Raw genomic sequence first — 15,884 nt, 5'->3', positions numbered from 1 at the left:
GATTTGTAAGGCAGCCACTTGGTGCACACCTCATACTTTTACCAAACACTACTGTGTAGATGTGTTAGCAACACAACAAGTCACAGTAGGACAGGCTGTATTAAGAACATTATTTCAAACAACTTCAACTCCTACAGGCTGACCACCGCTTCTGGGAGGATTACTGCTTTGTAGTCTATGCACAGCATGTGTATCTGCAGCTACACTTGCCATGGAACGGAAAATGTCACTTACCCAGTGTACATCTGTTCGTGGCATGTTCCCCGGGAGCCTGTAGCCGTTTAAGTTGCAATTAGAAATTGTATATATGTAAATAAACACTACTTTAGCGCAAACTATGTACATACATATCTATTCCATTGCATGGACATCTTTACTATTCTCATTCTACCAGTCCTACCTCACCCTCTGAGGGAAAAACAATCTAAGATGGAGTTGATGCCCATGCGCAATGGAGCCGAAAGGGAGAAGTCACTCGGTCCCGTGACTCGAAAAGACTTCTTCGAAGAAAAACAACTTGTAACACTTCGAGCCCAACACTAGATGGCAGGAACAGTGCACAGCATGTGAATCTGCAGCGGAACATGCCACAAACAGATGTACACTGGGTAAGTGACATTTTCCATATGTATTTATATATATATATATATATATATATATATATATATATATATATACAGGGAGTGCAGAATTATTAGGCAAATGAGTATTTTGACCACATCATCCTCTTTATGCATGTTGTCTTACTCCAAGCTGTATAGGCTCGAAAGCCTACTACCAATGAAGCATATTAGGTGATGTGCATCTCTGTAATGAGAAGGGGTGTGGTCTAATGACATCAACACCCTATATCAGGTGTGCATAATTATTAGGCAACTTCCTTTCCTTTGGCAAAATGGGTCAAAAGAAGGACTTGACAGGCTCAGAAAAGTCAAAAATAGTGAGATATCTTGCAGAGGGATGCAGCACTCTTAAAATTGCAAAGCTTCTGAAGCGTGATCATCGAACAATCAAGCGTTTTATTCAAAATAGTCAACAGGGTCGCAAGAAGCGTGTGGAAAAACCAAGGCGCAAAATAACTGCCCATGAACTGAGAAAAGTCAAGCGTGCAGCTGCCACGATGCCACTTGCCACCAGTTTGGCCATATTTCAGAGCTGCAACATCACTGGAGTGCCCAAAAGCACAAGGTGTGCAATACTCAGAGACATGGCCAAGGTAAGAAAGGCTGAAAGACGACCACCACTGAACAAGACACACAAGCTGAAACGTCAAGACTGGGCCAAGAAATATCTCAAGACTGATTTTTATAAGGTTTTATGGACTGATGAAATGAGAGTGAGTCTTGATGGGCCAGATGGATGGGCCCGTGGCTGGATTGGTAAAGGGCAGAGAGCTCCAGTCCGACTCAGACGCCAGCAAGGTGGAGGTGGAGTACTGGTTTGGGCTGGTATCATCAAAGATGAGCTTGTGGGGCCTTTTCGGGTTGAGGATGGAGTCAAGCTCAACTCCCAGTCCTACTGCCAGTTCCTGGAAGACACCTTCTTCAAGCAGTGGTACAGGAAGAAGTCTGCATCCTTCAAGAAAAACATGATTTTCATGCAGGACAATGCTCCATCACACGCGTCCAAGTACTCCACAGCGTGGCTGGCAAGAAAGGGTATAAAAGAAGGAAATCTAATGACATGGCCTCCTTGTTCACCTGATCTGAACCCCATTGAGAACCTGTGGTCCATCATCAAATGTGAGATTTACAAGGAGGGACAACAGTACACCTCTCTGAACAGTGTCTGGGAGGCTGTGGTTGCTGCTGCACGCAATGTTGATGGTGAACAGATCAAAACACTGACAGAATCCATGGATGGCAGGCTTTTGAGTGTCCTTGCAAAGAAAGTTGGCTATATTGGTCACTGATTTGTTTTTGTTTTGTTTTTGAATGTCAGAAATGTATATTTGTGAATGTTGAGATGTTATATTGGTTTCACTGGTAATAATAAATAATTGAAATGGGTATATATTTTTTTTTGTTAAGTTGCCTAATAATTATGCACAGTAATAGTCACCTGCACACACAGATATCCCCCTAACATAGCTAAAACTAAAAACAAACTAAAAACTACTTCCAAAAATATTCAGCTTTGATATTAATGAGTTTTTTGGGTTCATTGAGAACATGGTTGTTGTTCAATAATAAAATTAATCCTCAAAAATACAACTTGCCTAATAATTCTGCACTCCCTGTGTATATATATATATATATATATATTTTAAACTAAAGTCCAAACACGTCGGGTAAATAGCAGACGCATAGCAAAGCAATCCTAACGCTAAGAAAGGAGTGACCTTTACTTGTCTTACCGCTTTTTGTATTAAAGAAATCAGTTGTGAAATCAACTTTGCTTTCTTTGCATGTACTACATGTCAAATGTTTCACACACTCAATTATACTAATGAATGTTTGGAATGCATTTGAAAACTTACTGCATTTTTCTTAAAGGTCTACATTTCTATTGCTTTATAATGACCATTCAAATGCCACTGTCCAGTTATCTGATCTTGGAAGTACATTATGCAGGTGTTAATTGAATATTTAAATAAGTGATGATGTATTATAGTTTGTCAAAAGCTTGTCAAAATATTTGCCAAAAGCCTTCAAGCACTACCTAAAATGCTTCACACATTGGATGGCTGTATAACTTCTTGCATTACTTCGAAAAGCGCATCAACTTGGCTGTTTCGAAAACTGAAGATATTGTAACAGATTTCACAATCAGTCACCCAGCTTCACTGGCATCCAATCCAAATGAATTAAATTAAATTTATATAATTAACCATTGTTCATAGGACTTTCTGTGATCATGGCACAATATGTCTCTGAAGTAAAATTGTGAAGTTCAGTCTTTTGAGGAAGATTTTTTCATTTAGCAATCTGCTTGTAAGGATTATATTCTTCCAACACACATATGGAAGGTACATACATGTTCAGAATTTAAGCTGCTTGACTTGAAAACAGACTTCCTCTTCACATTTCCAGCATATCGGATCATCTTTACTTTTTGTAAAAATCTGTAGTTACGGGCAATAGTAAGTACAGTTTGTCATACAACTCTACTGTGATACCAACACCATTTGATGAACTCTTCATTTCATAAAATACCTATCACATAACATATCTGTGACACTGTTGAACTTATAAGCTTTTAAGACACTGGAAAATAGTTTTCTGGCTTTAATTGTTGATAACCTGTCTTGTGGCAATGAATGCTATCCGGGAATGCACCCTAGCAAAACCAAAAGCAGTCACTAATTAACTTGTGGCAACTAAATCCTTTCTTCAACTTTTATTCTTACATGTTCAAACCACAGCTTTAAAATGTATTTACTGGAGACAATCTTGATCAGTTTTTTTCTCATTTCACTTTAAATGTTGGAGTTTTCTAAGAAGATATCCATCTTACCGGCACTCTGCCAGCTGTCCTGGAGAAGCTATCCTTTAAACTCTAAAGTGCAGTCAATTCTTTAATTTATAACTTTATTACATCACATTGAAAATGGAAAATACGTCATTAAAAGTACAGCAATTCTGATTGTTTTTTTGGAGCAGCACTTCCTTTGTGCCAAACTTGAAAGTACAGCCCAGCAAGCTTACCTGAACCCAAACAGCAGAAACCCACAGGCCACCAACCACTGTCAGAACTGTATAATTCTGTATTGTGCAACATCCAAATGGCAGTGGAAAACCAACAGAAAAAACGGCCACTCGTTCTCAGTCACTGTCAAATATTATCTAAAGTGCACACAGTTGATGACTGTGTTTTGCAACTGCATTAAACCTTGCCATATATCAGTTTTGAGTGGGTGACATAACTGTTTGAAACCATTGTGACAAAGGGAGATCACTCCGTAGCAACTGTACCTTTGTCACCATAATAGGTTATTTGAGACGGGGTTTCCATTATGTCAGTATTAATCAGAAAGAATGCCATTGTGAAGCTGTATGCAAGCTCCTTGTTAAAATGACTAAATATAGAGATTAGTTTCTTTTTATTACCTCACTTTGAAATGGGAATCTTTTTGCTCATTGAAGAATTGAAAGTGCCCTCTTAAGTCACACCTCAGCTTTAATTAAAATATATGCATATTAAGAATAATAGGCACAATGAGCAGTTAATGCAGAGTGCTTCATAATTACAGCAAAATTTGGTAAAATGGAATGAAAGGGTAATAACTCTTATTGCAGATCCAAAACTCCGACCTGTATCTAGTGTTTTTTTGTGCAGCATTATCGCCCCTGGCTGGCACTTAGACAAAAAAAATACCTAGAGTCCTAGACTGATAAATTGGATGGATGCCCGTGTTTTTTCCCCAGTGGAAATTGATGAGCTTTAATTCAGCTATTGGTATGTCTATATGGTATCCTGCTACCAGTTTTATTTCCATTTTACGTCAGAATGATTAGGCAACATGGACAATTCAGAATTCTGGCCAGACAGTAATGAACCATATCTAAGGTGAGTTCCATGCACTTCATTTTTATAGTGTACAAAAACAGAGAAAAGAAGAGGGAGGTTGGATTGTTCAAAGTCAAGCTAAAGCAGGTCTTAGTTAATAGGGCCTGATTTTGCCCTAGTTGATAGGATCTGAGAAGTAAACCTTCTCATGGATACTGTCTTCTTTACAGATTCACAACATCTTGAATTCTCCCTCATGTCAGAAGGGGACTTCTGATACTCATTCAACTCTTCCTGCCCTCTGCGCAACCAGAAGTGATGACGATGTGAGTATACTTGCTATCTGAGTTCCCTTATCTCCGTAACTCTTCTACATCAATGGACTCTGGGACTGGAAAATTAGAAACGTTTCAGTAAACCTCTTTTGTAAGGCCGATAATAACTTTACATCTTTGGCCAAAGTAAATTCCCCACTGCATGCATCTATTTCTCCTTTTGTTTTTTCCTTAACCTTGAGCTTCATCAGAGTACCTACAAAAAAGGATTTATGAGGAGGTACCACACTGCATCAGTGTTTCAGCATCTCCAGGGTGGAGTTATGTGCAACTTATAATTGGTGCCATATCCATTCTTCTGATCTAAGGGCTTAGCAAATGCCCTCACACCATTCTACAGTTATATATTTCCACCCTGAGTTTTCTCAGTACTCAAGAGCTTTGCTCAAAATTTATTGGATTTTCTGGTGACTGACCCTTTTCCCTCTGCATCATCTTAATAAACTCTTTAATTCGCAGAACAATTTAATGTTTTGATATTAGTCCAGTGGTTGCATCATCTAGTCTTGGCATCACTATTGGCCTTGTGCAGGCTTTCTTTCCTGCTAGTCCAGGGCAGTGTTGTGTTTGCCAAAAAGCATTTCCTACAACTATAGCATACATATGGACCAACATTATATTAACTCTTCTGCTACTATACAGCTTATTTCTCTTCAGCCTCCGTCTATATAAGTTTTTTGTATAGTTTGCATTTCAAGTAGCAGTAGCAACAAAGAACATCATTCTTTATAAATCAGGTACACACTCAAGACTGTATCACATTCCAAATAGATCTAATTTAAATATTATTAGACACTTAAGAGGTCGGAGAAACTGCAGAACATACATCCAAGCTGCTGTAATTAGACAGACTTCTACATTGTATGAACATGGCTTTTATGTCTGATTTTGAACTTGCCAGTCCAATACTTCTAAAGAGGTGTGCTACTTGTTGCATTCTTCAGAGTAGCGAGTGCACTTTGGTTGAGAAACATTCTGTACTTTAGTACAGACGTGGCTGAGCCTCACCTATATTTCAGTGAATATGAAAATCATCAGGTGTATGTAATTGAGAAGAAGGCAGCCTCCAATAGGTACTATATCCTCACAGATCCTTCCTTTTAAATATTGCTAACCGCTTGGTTGTATTATTTAATATCTTTGCACATTTGTGGCACCTGAATTTATGTGACTGCCTCACTCATTTTTGATGCTACTCTCTCTGCCCTGCAGAATAGGACTCCAGAGCCATTAAGGGAATGGAAAAAGTACACAATATATATGTAATGTGAATTTTGGGTTTCAGGTTTTTTTCCAAAGAACACACAATCTTTATGATTTAAACCTTGCAACAGTTGTTTGTTTATGTTAAACATGTCTGCACATGACCAGTGTATGTGGTTATGACAGCCCTGATGTTGATGCTTATTCTCCTGTAACATGTATGCTAGGCATATTAGAAAGAGGGATGCCTAATTAGCTCATTTTGAGTGACACTTGACACACAGAAATATTAATTTCCAGTGATAGCCAGAACTGTTTAAGATAACGTGGACCAGAGTCTGGAAACTCCTGTTATCTATTTAATCATCCATTTACTGACGGTCCATGTGGCTTAAGCTTTGGAATAAACAAACGTTTTTCATGTCCTTCCACTAGCTAGAGGAGAACTAGACAATAGTTTCTTAATCATGTTTTTGAACTAAGGACAGTCATTTTTGTAGCAGTTTGCCTTGTTTCCAATTTCTGTTGTGGCACTTAGGATGCAGAGGCTACAAGAGAAGCAGCTCAGACCATATCAAGTACCAAATTCAATCTGCTCTGGTAACTGTGGTCCCTGTGGCTACATCCATTGCAGCATGTATGTGTAGGTTTCCATGGTGATATCTTTCGGGTTTTTCTTAGTCCAGTCCTGTGGACAAGGTGATGCATGCTTTTGAGATGGTCTTGAACTCTGTGGTACCAACATATTCTCTGTCCTTCATGGTTCCCAATGCTCTTTCGTATGCCACAGATTAATAGGTCCATGCCACCTCCTTAGTGATAACTTTGTGATTCAAACATACAATGCACCTTCAGGCATGAGTACAGAAAGAAGCTCAGAATCTTGTGCACAGCCAGCAACACCTCAGAGGCATCTATTCCAGGTAAGCTGCTTTTTTGTAATCTTCCTTCATTTGATTCCAGTACCTTGGAAAGTAACTGGTGTGTTTCTTCTTGGACTGGAAGAGACAAACTGAATTCCAATGGGGTCTACAGAATATTCAGCAGAGGTACCATCTATTCTGCAACTAATTTGCCTCAGATATACATCCATCCTCTTCTGATGAGCTATGGCATGTACAGACAAGAGTAATGGTACAAATATTACACAAATAGGACAGAATTATCAGACCTGATTTTGCTAATGCTCAGAAGAAGGACAAGGTATGCTCCTAGGAGCAATTCATCAATAAGATGAGATGGAAAATGGATTTAAATTTTTTCAACAATTCTGTTTACTGCATCCTATATATTAGGGTTTCAGTGTGGGCCAACCATCAATAACATCTGGTTCTATTTATTGACTTACAGGTCAAATAACAAATTCTGATAAAGACTTCTAACTGCAGATTCCTCACCTTGTGAATTTTCCCAAGCACCAGACTGGATGTGGAAACGTTTGTTTGTAGTTCCCTCACCCATCAGTAGGTGGTATCATGCAGCTCCTTGTCTAATCAGTCCTGCCCTTGATGTGAAGTCTGGACCACTTTATCTGTAGCACCGCCGCACTCTGTAATTTATTTTCTTTCTGCACCTTCTGACATAAATACGGAACTCTATTGAATTCTTTCAAATGACAAAAATCCTCCAGTGTTCAAAGGACATGCCCCTCCAAAAGCCACTGGTTTCAATCCCTTTAAGGATGCCACCAACAAATGTCTGTCTCAGGAGCCTCAACTCAAGGCACGATTTGGAGTTGCGCACATCTTCTGCACCAAGATGAAAAGGAAGGGCCCTCCATGACCAGGAAGCCAAACTTGCCATTGCAGAACTTTAGAAGAAGTCAAAGCAGTCTTGGTCATGACTTAGGGCTTCAACATGCTCTCGTTTCCATGGCCGACCTCATGGACGTTCATCGTAGAGGTCCAAGAGTTCAGGATCTTGCCCGCCAGTTAATATACAAGTGTCATTGTGGCATATACCCAGACTTTCTATTACAGCACTTCACTCCAGAGAAGTTGATTGTGCAGGCGGCCATGAGTTGCCTTAACCCTAGTATCCCACAACACCACCATACAGAGAATTTCAAGCATGTGAACTTTTGCTAAGTGTATGTTTTCATCCACCAGCCTTTCTCCGCCAAGACTAGTTGCCTCCTTGGGAGGTACCCATGTGTTGTGTGTCATAGTGGTGAACATCTTGTCAGCTGTCCCAGATGATATCCGACCAATCCTATAAAGCCTTATCACAGTTGGCCAAGAACAAATGAATCAGCCCCTATAAAGTATTCCATTCCTGCATGCTTGGACACAACAGACTGTCTGAGTAGGGCAGTCTGGACCAGTGTTGTGCTTCTGGGCCATGTCCTCCCACTCCTTTTAAGGCAGAGTGCAGGCCTTAGACATGAGGTCTGTAGTTGGCAGTGGTTTGCACCCTGTCCAGGAAGGGACCCTCACTCTAGTCAGTTGTGTAAAGTATTTGTACACACACACACACAGTAACTGAGTGAAAACCCTACAAAAGGACTCCACACCAGTTTAGCAAAATAGCCAATATTTATCTGAGTAAAACAAGACCAAAATGACAGACATCCAACATACACAACTAAACATATGAATTTTCAAAGATTAAATGTAGTATTGCACTTAGAAACACAGTAGCTCCAACTGAGGCTATCAGAACGGGTTGACAGTCGCTTCCAACAGTCCAGTGCCGGCCGGCTACAGATTCATATAGACCTTGGTTACAGTACCTTGGAAAACAATGGGGAAACAAAGACATTTGTGGAGGTGAGGCATCACTGGAGCCCGTGTGGCGTTGGTTCCTTACTGCCACTGGAGAGGTGAGACATCTGTTTCTTACTGCTAGGCAGGGCAGGTGAGGTGAGGCAACAGTTCCTTCCGGCTGTAGAGGAGGTGATGGGGCATGGCGGTGAGGTGTCCATTCCTTCTGGCAATACTTGGTCAGTAAATCTAGCAGGTCAAGAGCGAGGAGTCGAATTTGCAGTGTTGCGATCACACAGCAAGGCCACAGGTGCGGCGGAGTCGGGTGCCACGGACGTCAGTGAAACAGTACTCTGGACTCACACAGTGGCCGGACTTCGGAGGTGCTGTGGTGGGGTTGGGCCTACGTTGTAGGTCACAGTCATTGCACTCATCGGGGACCACGGCTCCGGTGCAGGCAGTGGCGCAGGGTCAGAGAGCCACGCCAGTTCCACAGTCGTGCTGGAAGCCGATGTACTAGTTTCTTCCTTGTTGCACCAGAACTCACTCCCACAAGCCCAGGAACTGGATTTGGCACTATTTGGCAAGTCAGGACTGTCAGCAAGAGAACACAGGTGCTAGCAGGTGAAGTCTTTGAAGTCCCTGAGGCTTCTTAGCAAGAGGTAAGCCCAGTCCAAGCCTATGGAGAACCTTTGGAAGCAGGATGTAGAAAGCCAAGTCCAGTCCTTTCACTCCCAGGACAGAAGCAGCAAGCAGCTGGCCAGCACAACAAAGCACATGCAGAGTGGCAGTCTATACTAAAGCATCCAGCTCTTCTTCTTGGCCGAATTTGCTTAGTCCAGAAGGATTCTAACCACGTTGTGTCAGAGGTCCAGTACTTATATCCCTTTCTGTCCTTGAAGTAGGCAGACTTCAAAGAGAAATCTTTGTAGTGCACAAGTCCCTGGCCTTCCCTGGCCTCAGGTACACTTCAGGGGATTGGGGACTGCTTTGTGTGAGGACAGGTACAGCCCTATTGAGGTACAAGTGTCGGCTCCTCCCACCACTCTAGCTCAGGAAGACCTATCATCCTGGTGATAAGCCATCAAGCTATGCAGGGCACACCTCAGCTCCCTTTGTGTGACTGTCTAGAGTGAATGCACAAACAGCCCAATTGTCATCCTGACCCAGGCGTGTATTCAGTAGACAGGCAGAGGCACAGAATGGTTAAGCAGGAAAATGCCCATTTTCTAAAAGGGACATTTTCAAACTCACAGTTCTCAGACCAACTTCACCAAAAGATGTATTTTTTAAATTATGAGTTAATAGACCACCAAACTCCATATCTATATCTGCTCCCAATGGGAAATTTTACACAAGTCCCCATGTTACCCTATGGGTGAGCTGGGGCTTGCGGTAGTGAAAAACAAGTTTAGCAGTATTTCACTGTCAGGACATGTAAAGCACACCAGGACATGTCCTACCTTTTAAATATACTGCACACTGCACATGGGGCTTCCTTGGGCCTACTTTAAGGGTGACATATATGTAGTTAACAGGTCGAAATGGCACTTTAAAACTGCACACACAGACACTGCAATGTCAGGCCTGAAATATGTTTGCAGGGCTACTCATGTGGGTGGCACAGTCAGTGCTGCAGGCCGACTAGTATCATTTGATTTACAGGCCCTTGGCCCACTGGGACACTATACTAAGGACTTACTGGTAAACCAAATATGTCAACCATGGATAAGCCAATCACCAATACAATTTAAAGAGGGAACACCTGCCCTTTAGCACTGGTTAGCAGTGGTAAAGTGCCCAAAGTCCTAAAGCCAACAAAACAGATCTGAAAAAACTAGAAGGAAGAAGTCAAAATGTTTGAGGATAGCCCTGCAAAAAGGGCTAGGAACAACACTGCAACTCCCCTCTTCACCCTTCCCCCCACTCTCCTCCACAGCCACCACAAATCCTTTTTAATATGTCCTCGTTGGGACACAATCACTCAGTAAGAGGTTGCATCACGTCTCCCCTGCTTGGGTGGAAGGGCACCACATCCGACAATGGGTGCTCCAAATTGTAGAGCATGGTTACTCTTTGCCCTTCCTGTCTTATCCCAGACACAATCCAGATTTTCACCCTGCCCCAAGTTCTCTCTGTCCTGGACCCAGGAGGCAGTGTAGTGACTTAGGATCTGCAGGATGTCTATTTCCACATCCCTTTCCTGCAATCCCACAGACATTACCTTTGGTTTCTAGTAGGCCAAGAGCACTTTGAATTCTCCATGCTACACTTTAGCCTTACCAGTGCACCTCAGCTGTTCAGAAAGGTGATGGTGGTGGCAGCCAATCTGCAGAGGTTAGTTTTCCCATACATTCCCGTACCTTGTCATCTGGCTACTTAAGGAGGGCTCACCTTAAACAGTTGTCATCTACCTCCAGATGAAGGCTGACCTCTTGACATTGTTGGGCTTGTTCATCAACATGCTTAAGTCACATCTGACTCCTTCAAAATGGCTTCCATTCATCAGGGACATCCTGCATTTAGCACTTCTTTGAGCTTTCCCTCCACTTCAGCAAATCCAGGACATTCTGCCTATGATCTTGATGTTTCAGTAAGAGAGCAGCTGTGTGGCTTCTGCTCTTCTTGACCTCCTGCATGTGAACCACACCAGGTGACACATGTGGGCTTTGCAGTACGAGCCGAAGTCTGTGTGCCCAGTACCAAGAGAACATGTCAGATTCCATCCTTCCAGAACCAAGAGAACATGTCAGAATCCATACTTGTGTCAGCGGAGACTGGGAAAGATCTGCAGTAGTGACTGCTCAACTACAATTGGACAGGCGGCAGACCCCCTCTTCCTACCCCATCAAGAGCTAATTGTCCTGATGGATGAATCGTTCTTGGGTTGGGGAGATCTGAGAGAGGTGGAAATCAGGGTACTCTGGTCTGCAGCAGAGACAGGCCACCACATCAACTTGCTAGACTTGTGAGCGATTTGGTTTGGCACTAATGGTGTTCCATCCGACCATCAACAGGGAATGGGTCCAAGTTCTCACAGATAACCTGACCACCATGTGGTACTGCAACAAACAGGGCAGCCTGGTGTCATTGATCCTTTGCCAGTAGGTTCTCTCTCGCTGGAAATAACTGAATGCTCTGGGCATCTAACTGATCACCCAATATCTGGCTGAATCTTTGAGCGCCTGGCCAGACGAACTCAGCCAGCAGATCACAAATGGCAGGTGCATTAAAATGTGGCACAGTGCTATTTTCCAACAATTGGGAGAACTCTGGTTCAATCTGTTTGTCACTGCAGGGAATGCGCACGGTCAGTGTTTTGCATGTTGGCGTTCCCAAGGCAACTCTCCCTCAGATATGCCTTCCACCTGAACAGGGGATCTGGACACCTGCACAGCTTTCCACCCCTACCTCTCCTGCCCAGGGTACTGAAAAAGATCAAGAAAAACCGTGCCTAAGTCATTCTGTTGCCTGCACAACCTATATCTCTATGCTTGCAGATTGAATGCTGACAGTTTACAGCTTTCGATCTCCCTCTGAATTTGTTTGTGTGATTTCTATCCAGGTGTACATCCTCCAAACTATAAACGCAGGACGCTGGGAGATGTCTGTTTTCTGAAGTTCCTCTTGTGACATCCGACTGTTCAATGCAAAGTTTTCTTTCCCCCAAGGTGTCGCGACGGCTAGCAGCCCTTTCTGCTTTCTAATGGTTGCCAGATCTTCCATCCCGGTTAGTCACCTGTTGTGATGTGTTTTTGTTATTTTTAATAGAGTGATCTATATGTCCCACCAGCACCTTTTATGATGGTGCAGTGAGACCTTAGTGTTATTCTCACATACCTGATGTGCACGCCATTTAAACCAATGCACAGTTTTCCCTATGCCTACTGATCATCAAAATTGTGTATCTTGTCACCCTAACATTTCCCATGGTGAGTGGGCTTTCTGTGCTCTGCCTCACCCCTCCAAGGAGGTGGAAAGACACCTATGCCTGGACCCTCGTGTCCTTAGCTTCTACATACATCGTACCAGAACCCACTGGTGGATTGATAAACATTTTGCTGGTTTCTCTGGAGCTAAGAAGGGTAAAGCAGTGCAAAATAGAACCATCTCCAAAGGGATTGATTTGAGTGTTAAGATCTGGTGTAGGCTAGCCAAAAAGCAGATCTCAGAAGGCTTGCATGCCAGTAGCAGCACTGCAAAGGCTGCTACTACTGCGTTATTGCGCTGTGTGCCAGTTCTGGATGTTTGCCAGTTTACTACTTTGGCATCCCGCCACACATTCAGGAAGCACTACTAAGTGGAGAGCCAGGTTCAGCAGGATGGGCCCTTCTCCTGACCTGCTCTGCAAGATTTCATGGTCAGAGCCATTCCACTGACCCACTACTGAGGAGGTACTGCTTTGGGATCTATTCACAAAGTTACTTACCTTCAGTAACACCTTTTCTAGTAGAGACTCTAACCGCAGATTCCTCACCAACCTATCCTCCTCCTTGTTCTGTGGAATACAGTCCATTAATAAGATCTCAATTTACAGATCTGCACATTGGCATATTCTGTGGGCTCCACGTCCGACTGCGCGAGCAGTGGTCATAAAGAAACTGATGTCAGTGTGGTCGTGTAGCACAGATATAGTGGCCCTGACGTCATGTCTTAGGTGGGATGGATCCAATTTGGAGTTGCACGAAGCCGCCTACCAACGTGTTAGGGAATTGCTATCGAAAGTTTCTGGGTCCAATCTGACGCCTAGAAAAATTCAAAAGGTGAGGAATCCGCGATTAGGTTCTTAACCAGAGAAGGCATTACTGAAGGTAAGTGCCTTGTTTGGCTTCTACACATGGGGATACACTTAAATATTCCTGATTTATCTTTCTAATTAAATACCATGAAAAAAGCATTAAAAATCCTCCTCTGTATCTTATGAACAAATAGGTGCTGGACCATTTGTTTGAATGAAGTATTGGTTGATGCCATTGGAGGCTTAAGACTCCTGTTTACTTTTTGTAAATGTTCATTATTTCAAGCGGTTTCACTATACATATAATCCTTATGTGTTTGCAAAAGTATTAGTTTTAGTTAAAGCTCAAGAATGATGAATCAGGATGCAGACTAATCCTTACCTGGACAATTAGCTCCTAAGGGTTACCACCAAACAAAACTTCCTGTGTTCCATATAAATTAATGTCTCTTTTTCTGTTTAGGACTTTAAAATATAGATAAGTTATATGTATACGAAATAGTGAGTTCGATGGCATATGTTGCTGCAGATACACATGTTTGGCACAGTCCGCTGCCTGGTGTTGGGCTCGGAGTATTACAAGTTGTTTTTCTTCGAAGAAGTCTTTTTGGTCACGGGACCGAAGGACTCCTCCCTCTTCGGCTCCATTGCGCATGGGCGTCGACTCCATCTTAGATTGTTTTTTTCCGCTGTCGGGTTCGGACGTATTCCTTTTCGCTCCGTGTTTCGGTTCGGAAAGTTAGTCAGAATCTCGGAAGAAAGCGTCGGTATTGTTCCGTTCGGTATCGGGATAGTTAGGTACATCGACACCGATCATCGGAAGACTTTGGGGTAGCTTCGATTCCCCCATCGGGGCCTGGTCGGCCCGACCGCGTGCTACATCGAAGCCGATGGAACGGACCCCGTTCCGTTTCTGCCCAAAATGTCACAGTAAGTATCCTTATACAGATCAGCACTTGGTCTGTAACTTGTGCTTGTCCCCCGAGCACAAGGAGGATACCTGTGAGGCCTGTCGAGCCTTCCGGTCCAGAAAAACACTCCGGGACCGAAGAGCCAGGCGTCTACAAATGGCGTCCACGCCGACAAAACAACGTTTCGACGACGAAGAGGAAACATTCTCGGTTCCGGAATCAGAATCCGGAGACTCCGACGTCGAACAACAGCAACAAACTGTGAGTAAGACGTCGAAAAGTAAAACCATCGACAAAACGAAAGCCCAGGGGACGCCACTGCCAACAGGCCATGGCTCGACCCATAAAACAGGCGACCCGTTGAAGGCGCCGAAAAAGGGCACGCCCATAGCGAAGACACCCGACTCCGGTCGAGGGACCGCCATGGAGCAACCTCGGAGCCGAGAAAGCGGCTCCGAGAGACAAAGACAAGATACCGGCACCGAAAAACATTGGCACCGAGAATCCATGCCGAAAGGAACAAAAATTCTGTCGGTGCCGAAACCGAAAAAAGATTCTCTCTCGGCGCCGAAAAATACCACACCTTCATCCTACTCAGAGGAACAAGGAATAAGTGGCCAGATGCACAGATTTGGACAAGAGCTCCAAAGTGTAGAATCAGACTACACACAAAAGAGACTGTACATCCAGCAAGACACAGGGAAGATATCAACCCTTCCCCCAATAATGAGGAAAAGAAGGATCAGTCTCCTCAAGGATGACGCACAACCACAAGCCAAAGTGGTCAAAAAAGTCACGCCTCCGCCCTCTCCACTACAACAGGCATCGCCGGCACAAACACCGCCACAAATGCACTCACCAGCGCAAACTACCATAAGTCAAGATGATCAGGATCAAGACGCTTGGGACCTATACGACACCCCAGTGCCGGACAATGATCCAGATTCATACCCCACAAAGCCGTCACCGCCAGAGGACAGTACCTCATACTCACAACTGGTGGCTAGGGCTGCAGAATTCCACAATGTCCAACTGCATTCAGATCCTATAGAGGATGATTTTTTATTTAACACCCTCTCGGCTACACATAGCCAATATCAATGTCTCCCAATGCTACCGGGGATGTTACGGCATGCAAAACAAATTTTTGAAGAGCCCGTAAAATCAAGAGCCATCACCCCAAGGGTGGATAAAAAATACAAACCACCACCCACAGATCCAGTGTTTATTACTTCGCAGTTACCACCTGACTCCGTAGTAGTAGGGGCAGCTCGCAAAAGAGCAAATTCCCATACATCTGGTGACGCCCCACCTCCGGACAAAGAAAGCAGAAAATTTGATGCGGCAGGGAAAAGAGTAGCATCACAGGCAGCCAACCAGTGGCGCATCGCAAATTCTCAAGCGCTGCTGGCCAGATATGACCGCGCTCACTGGGATGAGATGCAACTTCTCGTAGACCATCTTCCCCAAGAATACCAAAAAAGGGCGCAGCAAATAGTTGAAGAGGGACAAACGATCTCAAACAATCAAATCCGCTCTTCACTGG

At 43.5% G+C, this 15,884-nt stretch overlaps 1 protein-coding gene across 8 annotated transcripts in view; it reads left to right on the top strand.

Moving 5' to 3' along the window:
* The window catches only part of NF1 (neurofibromin 1), a 1,379,374-nt gene that overhangs the window by 1,198,503 nt on the left and 164,987 nt on the right, over positions 1 to 15,884 (top strand). For 4 of the 8 annotated variants that reach the window (XM_069226655.1, XM_069226653.1, XM_069226656.1 and 1 more), the window contains one exon: positions 4,680 to 4,775. The exons of the other annotated variants lie outside the window; for them this stretch is intronic. In XM_069226655.1, the coding sequence (XP_069082756.1) occupies positions 4,680 to 4,775 (96 nt within the window). The remainder of the gene's footprint in view (positions 1 to 4,679; positions 4,776 to 15,884) is intronic. 8 annotated transcript variants of the gene reach the window in all.

This window comes from Pleurodeles waltl, chromosome 3_2 (assembly GCF_031143425.1).
Source record: "Pleurodeles waltl isolate 20211129_DDA chromosome 3_2, aPleWal1.hap1.20221129, whole genome shotgun sequence".
NCBI classification, from domain to species: Eukaryota; Metazoa; Chordata; class Amphibia; order Caudata; family Salamandridae; genus Pleurodeles; species Pleurodeles waltl.
The sequence above is the reverse complement of the archived record's forward strand: the minus strand, read 5'-3'. Positions and strand labels throughout refer to the sequence as shown.